At 40.7% G+C, this 9,876-nt stretch overlaps 1 protein-coding gene across 1 annotated transcript; it reads right to left on the reverse strand.

The window, feature by feature from the left end:
• Positions 1–339: 339 nt before the first annotated feature.
• znf217 (zinc finger protein 217) lies at positions 340–2,494 on the reverse strand. Its single transcript, XM_037683789.1, has 5 exons — positions 2,431–2,494; positions 2,165–2,272; positions 731–2,047; positions 495–620; positions 340–359 (listed from the first exon to the last, which is right to left on the reverse strand). The coding sequence occupies exons 1-4, from the start codon at positions 2,492–2,494 to the stop codon at positions 508–510; spliced, it is 1,602 nt and encodes a 533-aa protein (XP_037539717.1). The 3' UTR covers positions 340–359; positions 495–507.
• Between the last annotated feature and the right edge of the window lie 7,382 nt (positions 2,495–9,876).

Here is a 9,876-nt window from a genome sequence, read left to right on the forward strand (position 1 = left end):
CAATTTTTTTTTTTTTCACAAATATTTGTTTTACATCAGCCTGATCTCATTAAGTAATGATTTCTCCTACATCACAGAGTGACATTTAAACATTAGTGTGGGTCAAACATCTGGATTTAGTAACAATTTAGAGTGGAAAGAACATTTCAGTATGCACCAGTGTTGGAATTTTCAAATAACTTAAAATACTCAATGAAAATAAATGTACGCTGAAATTCACAGTCCTGAAACGTTCCTCCATTAAACAAAAGTAAAATTGAAGGGAAAAGCAGATTTTGAGAACAAGCAATCTTTCTTAGTCTATACATTAAACTATTTTTATGACGTCGTCCAGATTAGGGTAGCAGCACCGTTTACCTCTAGAAAGAAAAAAAGTAAAACTTCAAACAAATTGAAAAGAAAACTGATTTTATCTAGAAGAAACAACTCGCTGTAAAAAGTCTAAGGTTTGAAGATGAGCAAAGGTGTTCCTCAGAGTATTTCCCAGGTTTTACCTTGGTTTTTACTTTAGGAACTTTTGTCTGTGGTCCCATAGCGTTGGTTTGAGAAGGCACCTGTGGGGTCTCTTCTCTGCAGGTGGGGCAGACCAGGCAGCTGTTGGTACAACACACTTCTGCTCCCTGAGGAAAAGTATTTCACATTATCTCTACAAATTGTGATTTACATGAAACCTACATGAATCAAAGAAAAACGTTTGAGCTACTGCTAAATGAACTAATGTCATACATACCAGCTCTGGGGGTGGCCAGTCCTCCATGACTGGGCGTTGTTGGTGAGCTGTGATACAGGGACACTAGGTCGCTTGGTGTGCAGGAGCGCAGGAGGTTCATCATGCTCCATTCTGAGTCCAAACCTCCTTCCAGAGGAGTGGGTGCATTTTTTATTGGACACAGAGCCTCAGAAGCTGTGGATGGGCCTGACCCTGGAAATGTGACCTGTAACCTGGTCAGCCCATCACCTGTCGGTCCTCTAGGACCAGGCTTGTCCCCAGTGTCCCTGCTGGTCGGTACAGAGAACTTCAGTCTTTTACCAGAAGGTTCACCAAAATCCATATGTGGGAGGCTCCCAAACCTGCTGGTCAAACAGAGCCTGGCAGCATCTGAGTGCCAAATGGCCCCACTCCGTGCTGGGCAACTCCTCTCACCAACCCCCCCTCTTTTCAGAGGACAAGTCCTGTCCACGACAAACTTGTTGCCTGCATTGCTTTTCCTCACGAGTTCTGTGTACCTGGAGGGTCCCTGACTGGGATGTGGGTTGGTTTTCTGTCTGTATTGCTGTGTCTCCAGGACACCATCTTGCTGTGGTAATCTTGATGTGGATGAACATTTAGGACCATGAGTTGAGCTAAATGTGCTTTCTGGAGGTTTGGCGGGTTGGGGCGGTGGGGACTTAGTCCGACGAGGGTAGCTCCTGTCAGTCAACAAAATTGGGGTGACATCTTTCCCATGGAGTGCTGGGGGACAGCCTGTGTAACGTTGTTGTTTGATACGGCCTCCAAATCTATACTTTTTGGTACTGTCCGACTTGTCTTTATGTGTCAGCTGTTTGTGCATTATCAGAACCTCTGGGTACATGGTTTTATAAGCACAAAATGAGCATGAGACTGGACTCAATGAATATTTGGTTTCTTCTGTGGCAGGGAGGGAAACTTTTAAAGAGAGATTTAAAGGAGCCTCAGCGTTCTCATCATTCAAGTCCTTTTCTTCCTTCAACTTAACAGCTACGGGGTGCTTTAAAAGCGCATCCTCATACTCAGTGTTTACCTGGACAATTGGTTTGCCAAGCTTGCTATCCAAGCTGTCAAATCTGTCCTCAGGTGCTTCATTTGTGCACAGTCTGTCTTCAGGAACCCAGAGTTTGGATCCATTTGAGGCAGAACTGTCACTGCCATTTTCATTTCTGTCATCAAGAGAAGGTAGTGAGGGCCCAGGTCTAATGGGGACCTCCATGTAAGATTTGTCTTTGTGACGCCGATCCAGGTGATACTTCAGTGAAGTCTTCTGGGCTGCCGCATAATCACAATAAGCACACTTGTAAGGCTTCTCACCTGGAAAATAAACACATTAATATCAAAGTTGGTTGTATCTGTTGTTTATAAATGCAATTCAATAAAAATTATTTTAATTTCATACAAGTCTGTTATGGCAAAAGGTGAGAAATTTACCTGTGTGAGTTCTCATATGAACTGTGAGGTAATAGCTTGATCTGAATGATTTGCCACAATAATTGCATTCTTTTGATCTGGCTTTTGATCGATCAAAATCATCTTCACCTATAAAAAAATTAAATTAAGTAAACAAAAGACAGAAATGAATGAGAGAACAAACTCACAAAGGGATGGGTTCTTCCTCAGTAGAGGATGAACTTTTCAATACTGTGGCTTTAAAATAAAGCGTAAAACACAACAGATATATGGAGACGCAGCTTTACCTGCAGTGAAGTTCTCCTCAGTTGGGTCTTCATGTCCTTCCTCTGTCAGATCGAGTGAGCCCATTCTTGGCATTTTTACGTCTAAGAAAGAAGTTGGGCTTTCGCCACCTGTTCTTTCACGTTTGTGGACCCTGGAGTGGAGAACTAACTGATGGTAGGTCCTGAATGTTCTTTGACAGTCCTCACAAGTGGTGGGCCTTTCCTTGTCTTTTTGCATAAGTGACCTCTTTGGTGGGTTTGGACTTTCCACAACAGCTGGTTGCTGAGACTGGAGTTCTCTCCCAAGGACCTCGTTCCCAATTTTGTCTCCGTGACCCTCGGACCAAATGTTATTCATCTCTTCCTTATCAGAGTCCTCATTATCTGTGCTGACTTCCTGACCAATGTCTTTAGTATTATTAAGACCAACAGCTATTTTACCCTTTGTAGCAAGCTGCCAGGCCTGATACGTATTAAAGGGATCCAGCTGGGGGATCCATTTGGATGAACGGACATTTTTCAAGCTGTTACCTGTAGAGGCAGGCTGAAGGCTTAAACTATACAGAAAGGCTTTCTGAGTTCCAAAAGTTTCTGTAGCACCATCCATCTTTTCTACGGCTTCATCTTTCCCCTGCTCATTCTCTCGGTTATGTACTTTGCTATGTTCTGCCAAACTGTCATGGTCCGGGAAGAAAAATCCACAAACCATGCACATTTTGTAAACGGTGAGAGCAGGTTCTAAGGCAGACTCTTGAGCAACACCATTGACGGTAAAAGGAGATTCCAGGTCTTGTAGAGTCTTGCTTTTTGGTCCTGATTTTACATGAATCTTCATGTGATTCTTGAGAAACCACGACTCTCTGAACCGTCGTCCACAGACACTGCAACAGTATGTAAAGTAATCCTTGTGCTTCCTCATATGTGCTTCCAGCTCACTGGCATCTTGTGCTATCTGACCACAAACAATGCACCTGTGAATCTCCTCTCCTTCTGTGGAGAGGCTGCCTGGTTTGGGTCGAGGTCTTTCTCCTGGAATCTTGAATTCTGCTTCAATCCGAAGCACTGTTGGCTCAAAGAATGTAGTGGGGTGCTGTGTGATTACATGGGGGCCTAGCTCATCTTGATGAGTGAAAGTCTGGTCACAGAACATGCAGGATAGTTGTTCACCTTCTCCAGACTGCAACACAATCTTCTGTGTGCAGGTGCTACGTGGCATTATACTAGAACAAGACCCTGGGAGACTTGCAATGTTGCTAGTAAAGATATCTTGGCCAATTCCATCTGGGCTATCCACAAATGGCAGCAATGAGTGAGTTGGCATCTTCCTTTGAAGTTTTACACATTATCCAGACAATAAACCTAAAGAAAAAAATAAAGGATAAGTGTTCATAAGCTTTACTGAATATTAAATTAAGATTGAGTAACTATTAAGTCAAACTGACAATAAATCAGTTTAACACACACCAGAGATAAAAAAAAAAATCTAACACAGCATTATGCTAACAGGCAGACTGACATTGATGCAGATAACGCTTTAAGAGAACTTGATTGCTGTTAATTAAGCATCTTATATTAAATAACAAAAAAAAAAATTTTTTAAACTTTGATCGATTGTTCATAGTTGAACATTTTAATTTCCCTGCAAAATGATTAAGTGTGATATTTTTCCACAATTTATTAAACACGGCCAATAGATTTTAATTGTAACTACAAACTCTTGTGTGTTTTCAGCTCAGCATTTTAAATCAACAGCTAGTGTTGTTCTAACAGGAAGAAGCATGTTAAATACTTGGAAACTTGAATACAATGCCAAACTTCTATTGCCTGCTTTGTACCGCCCAAGTAACTTTTTACAGATTAGGAACTTAAAAAAAAAAAACAACAAGCTAGTCAAATGTTCTGTAACAATCAAAATTAAATTGATGATGTAAGCTGCACATGTTTTTATATTTTATCTGGATTAGAAGACTGTTGAACAGGTGATCCATTCATTTGCTTTAACTGATTTTTGTTTTTGGGTTGCAGGAAGCTGGTGCCAGTTTCTAACAGTTGTTGTGTGGGAGATGAGGTACACCTGGACAGGTTGCAAGTCCATCACAGGGCCACATAGAGGCAAACTACGGCTCACACCTAGGGACAACTTAAGGGTTACCAATTAACCTAACATGCATGTCTGTGGAAGAAAATCCGAGTACCCTGAGAAAATCCATGCATGTGTGAACATGCAAACTCCAGCCAGAAAGGCAAGGAGGTGAACCTGCAACCTTCTTGCTGTAGACAACAGATCAAACCACTCAGTGAATATTATGCAACCGTGTTCAAGCTTTAAGCTTTTTGAAAAGAAAAAGCTTTTAGCTTTTATTTAATTTCCCTCTGGGATTAATAAAGTATTTTTGAATTGAAATGAATTGAAGCTAAAGAAACTTCTGAGGTAGAGATTTGAATGTTTTGAGCTTTTGTTTTACCTGTCCTGCTCTAAATGTTAGATATGCATCAACTTATTTAAATAGTCATATTTATTGCAATTTTGTCTTAATTACTTCCTTCTGCTGAAGCCAAAGGGTGATATTGTTTTTTTTTGCTTGTGTCTTTGTGATCATTTGTCTGTAGCATCAGCAGAAATATGTCATGGACTGCTGAACACTTTATAAAAACTCTCAGATTGTTATCACTGGCTGTACATCTACAACATCTAGCAAACACACAAACAAATACAATCCAGTCAATTTCACAGCTTTAGAGCTGAATTTGGTGTGGTAGTGGGTGACTCACCCTCAAAACACAAGTGCTAACAGATCATGTGTGTCATTTACAGCGTACAAGGTTTCTCATTTTAAGACGTTCTTAAGTGTAAAACTCTGGCATGAAAGGCAACAAGCAAGCATTTTATGAGTTTTAGACCTTCTACTATTGTAATTAATTCTTCAGACGTCTAGATTTGTGCAACTTATTGCTGTGACTAAAGTATCAGCAGTTGTACAATGTCTTTCACACAACCTGTTCTTACTTAAACGCACACTGAGCCTGAAGAGGAAAACCTCAGATAAAGATAACCACTGCTGTAGTACCCACTATCTCTAAGGGGAGTTTAGATATTTTTAGAGCCTGCTTAAAAAACACTGGCTGTGTCTAACCTGTTAGTGCACCTCTCTGGTTTTCTTTAAACAAACACCATCGCACCACTGAGGAAGATAAACACATTAAAAATGACAACTACTCAATAAGCTGCCTTGCTGCTATATAATCTTTGGGTTTCCTCACTGTGCCACTCTAAACTGGAGGCTTATTATTAGACTGAACATGTTTGTATCACTTTGAGCCTAAAGGTAGAGGAACTGGATCAACTGGGTGAAAGCACCGGTGTGTGCGTAAATAAGCAGACTGTGTTGCTGTGCTTTCAACTTTTTAGGCACAAAGCTACATTTAGTCATCAACTGAATGGAAATTAGAAAAATGGGGAAAATCCAAACTATGTTTAAATGCAAATGAACCAAATTAGATTCAAATGGTAAATGGACTGTACTTATATAGCACCTTTCTATCTTATTTCAAGATACTCAAAGCGCTTTACACTACAATCTCATGTACCCATTCATACAGCACTCTACTAGATCTCTACAAAGCTAATTGAACAAATCATTCTAAAGAGACTAATCAGTGCTTTATCACGTTCATACACCGATTGGACACATTGGAGGCGATGAGGGGTTCAGTGTCTTGCCCATGAACACTTCGGCATGTGACTGCTATTGGATTTGAACCCCCAACTCTCGCATTGGAGGACGACTGCTCTAACCACTCAGCCACAGCCACCCCAAATGAACCAAATGAAACTTGCTTAAAAAAAAAACCAGACTATTTATTTATAATCAGGGGTGGAAGTAACAAATTACAAATACTCATATTACTGTAATTAAGTAGATTTTTTGGATACTTGTAATTTTATGAGTATTTCTTTCAAGTGTGTAATTTTACTCATACTTAAGTACAATTTAGAGTAGGGATGCACCGATCCACTTTTTTAAATTCCGATCCAATCCCGATACCTAGAACGGAGTATCGGCCGATACCGATCCAGTTCCGATATGATCATCATTGATTTTATATGAGGCTGTAATAATCTGCTCTCAAGTACAATTTGTACAAATATATGCATGCATGTCCAAAAAGGAAACTTGAGGTAAGTTGTATTAATGTTGGATAAGTTTTAAAGTTAGAATTAAATTCTGCTAACACAAAACATGTTTCTTTTTATTCCTAGCTTTAAAGTGGATATTAAAGTGATTAATTTAAGTGATTGTTTAAAGTTGTTTATATTTTATAAGGGCCAGATATAAGAATTGTTTTTCTTCTTTCTGCACTCTTTTCATTCAATGTTTTCTTTTAGATGATTTATTTATTTATTTTTTGTTTCATTTAAATGAATGAATAAATGAATTAAATTAAATGTTAAATGGCTTCAAACATCTGCTAAGTTCATGGCATAAACCAACAGACATGTTCCTGTTTTTAGTATTTTTCATCACTTTATAATGTAGCCGTTTATGTTTTTAATATATATAATTTTCAAATCATGTTTTTTATGATTGTCTGATAAATATCTCCTGGAGGGTAAACTATATCTTGGCTGCAAGTATCAAGCTGAGAAATCCTTCGTTTTCTACAACTGATAGTGGTTGGTCATTAATTATGATGAAGTTTAGCAACTTCTCTGTAAACATTTGAGCTCCGTGGTTTTAGCGACGTCTTCTTCTTGTTCAATCCGAAGCAGGCAGCCTGATTTGGGGCAGTCGCGCTCAGTCTGTCCCTCCTCGGAACCTCGGAGACGGGCAGACTGAGCGGGGCAGATTGGACACGGCTGGCCGGGGTCGAGTCGCCTCTTTCGGTTTGACCAAAGAGTAGCGCCCCGCTGAAGCCACGGAGCTCGAATGTCCATCGTAAAACTAACTTTAACGTGGTTTAATGTGGCGCTATGGCTCTGCAGACATTGCACAATGCTGTCTTGTTTTGTGGCGTTTTTAGTGTAAAATACTTCCACACAGCGGACATGTTTAGATGAAAAGTTTGTTAGCTGTTAGCTACAGTGCTGCTAACTCAGTCCTCACGTTGTAGCTGGCTGCAAACTATGAACTGGATTTCCTGAATGTGAGGCGGGTCTTATTACTCTGGGTTCATGAGACACGCCGCCGTTCAGGAAATCCATTTCATAGTTTGAAGCCAACATGCATCATGGATCGGAAATATCGGCAGGTGGATCGGAAAATCCGATACGTAAATTATGCTGCTATCGGAGGCCGATACCGATACTGGATCGGATCTGCCCCATCCCTAATTTAGACCATGTAATCTACTTTGCTACTTTTAAAATCAGAAATCACTACAGAGTACGGCCACAATTTGAATTAATATACAAACTGTTCATCTGCATCTTTGTAGCCAATAAGGCTCTCAGATCGTGAACGCACCAATTACCTATGACGTAAGCAAAGGACAACTCCACAGAGTCATTTATGGAGCGAAGATTTGGAGAAAAATCCAAAATGGAGACAGAGAACAACACTGTCAACAGAGAAAATGACGAGGTAAAGGCTGAGGACAAGTGCACGTGGCCGTACCTGGAGGAATTTTCCATGTACAGAGGGTGAACAAGAGACAGGTCCAGATGCAAACTTTTGTTTGATCTCTACAGTGATAGCAGCTTCAAGACTATCATCTAATCTCAAAAACATTGTGGTATACGAGGTTTTACAGCTACCTGTATGATACTGGTGTTTTATTGTTTGTATGTGTGGATTATTAGTTTGGCTAAGTATGCAAAGACCTTAGATCTTGTCACTGCCATCAGTTTGTCTGGTACTTTTTTTTTTTTTGTATTGAACGTTTTTTGAATTTGTCTGGTACTAAAATAAGACGGAGCTTCTGAGAAATGAGCTTTGAATGTAGCCATTATATACAGTAACTCAAACTGAACGCCTTCCATTGACAACACAATAAAACATCAAGTTTTGAGTAGTTTTTGAGAGTACTTTTACTTAATTTTAAAACAACAATACTTTTACTTGTAAATGAGTACACTTTCAGCAGTGTAACAGTACTTGTACATAACCTTACACAGCATCAGAGCTGGTGTACTATGTTTGAATGGCAGCACCTAATGCGACTTGAGGCAACTTTCACTAAAGAGCAGAGTATATTCTTTGTGTAACTCTAATATTTAGGTCCAGGGAGGTCAATGTTCAATGAGAAGATGCTTAAAGTAGCAGACACAGCTCCTGTGAGCTTCATTAAAAGCTATTATTACACTTGTATATGTGCATCATAATGCGAGCAGCAGGAAGTCACAGTAACGTTAACGCCACACTGCTCGTTGTTTATCGCATGATTCGCTAAAACTCGTAAAAAAAAAGCGGAATTCAGCCCGAGTCGATCCAAGTTGGACGACGGAGAGAGAAGAGGACATTAGCCGCAGGTTGTCGGCGTGTTTCAGGCTAGTTGTAAAAAGTTGAGCTCGAAGAAGAAGAGCCGTGAAGTTAACGTCGGGGAGAATCCACATTACATCTCGACTCAAGTCAGTGGCCGAACTGTTGAAACTCACCAAACAATACCTACCAAGTCAGAGTTTCCGCATTTTTAATGATACTGACACTGCGGGGCGGCTGGACGGAGTGAGCCACGCCGTTTGCGTGAGTCTCGTCTTCATGTCACGCAAAGCAACGCGTCGGCGGACAGCAGCTTCTTCTAATCAGTTGTCTGAACGTGAAATCGACCTCTTCTCTGCGTGCAGCTGTTGGGCTCTGTCGCGCGCCCGCTCAACGACTCTCTGAGAGGGAAGATGGAGCGCGTGCACAGACGAAACGCCCCCCCCACCTAAAAACCTCAATAAGGCTGAGTCACGTGGTCACGAATGACAGAAAATGATTAGCGAACAAAACGTTCACAGTTTACGCCCAATTAAATACGAGTTTGTTTGTTTGTTTTTTCTGCCTGTAAGTTCTTCTATTTGACCAGGCTGAAACTAATGTTCTGATCGGAGCTGCTAGTTTTAGCCTTTTTATTTTCTTTATTATTTAATCCCACACTGTATTTCAGAGGCTGCATCATGTACAGTGACGTGTATAGTTTGGTGCTGTGTTCTGACCCGGTACCAGCTGAGCCGAGAGCTGAGGCTCTGACACCGCCTTTAATTAAAACGGCTCTGACTGCTGACACGAAGCCACGCAGCACCGTGGTGGAGGTGTAATGCTGCAAATGAATTCACCTTAAACTGCTCACTCCTCCACGTTTCTCACGTTGTTCATCAGCCACCATGTGGAGGTGGGGGAGGGGTGCTCAGGCTGTTACACGAGCTTCCTTTCTTCTGGGTTTTATTATTATTATTGCAGGAGTTTGGTTGAGTTGTAAGAGATTTCACAACGTCTTCCCTTTTTCATCAGGCATGTCTTCAGAACCACCTCTTTCATTTGATGC

Source organism: Nematolebias whitei, chromosome 11 (assembly GCF_014905685.2).
Source record: "Nematolebias whitei isolate Nwh7 chromosome 11, NemWhi1, whole genome shotgun sequence".
In the NCBI taxonomy this organism is placed as follows: Eukaryota; Metazoa; Chordata; class Actinopteri; order Cyprinodontiformes; family Rivulidae; genus Nematolebias; species Nematolebias whitei.

What these genes read in the sequence shown, in the direction of transcription:
- znf217 (XM_037683789.1), bottom strand. Translation starts at nt 2,494, where the DNA reads ATGGGCTCACTCGATCTGACAGAGGAAGGACATGAAGACCCAACTGAG. An exon ending in TGAGGAGAACTTCACTGCAG is followed by an intron (nt 2,273 to 2,430) that starts GTAAAGCTGCGT and finishes ATTTTTTTATAG; the next exon opens with GTGAAGATGATTTTGATCGA. An exon ending in ACTGGCCACCCCCAGAGCTG is followed by an intron (nt 621 to 730) that starts GTATGTATGACA and finishes ACTTTTCCTCAG; the next exon opens with GGAGCAGAAGTGTGTTGTAC.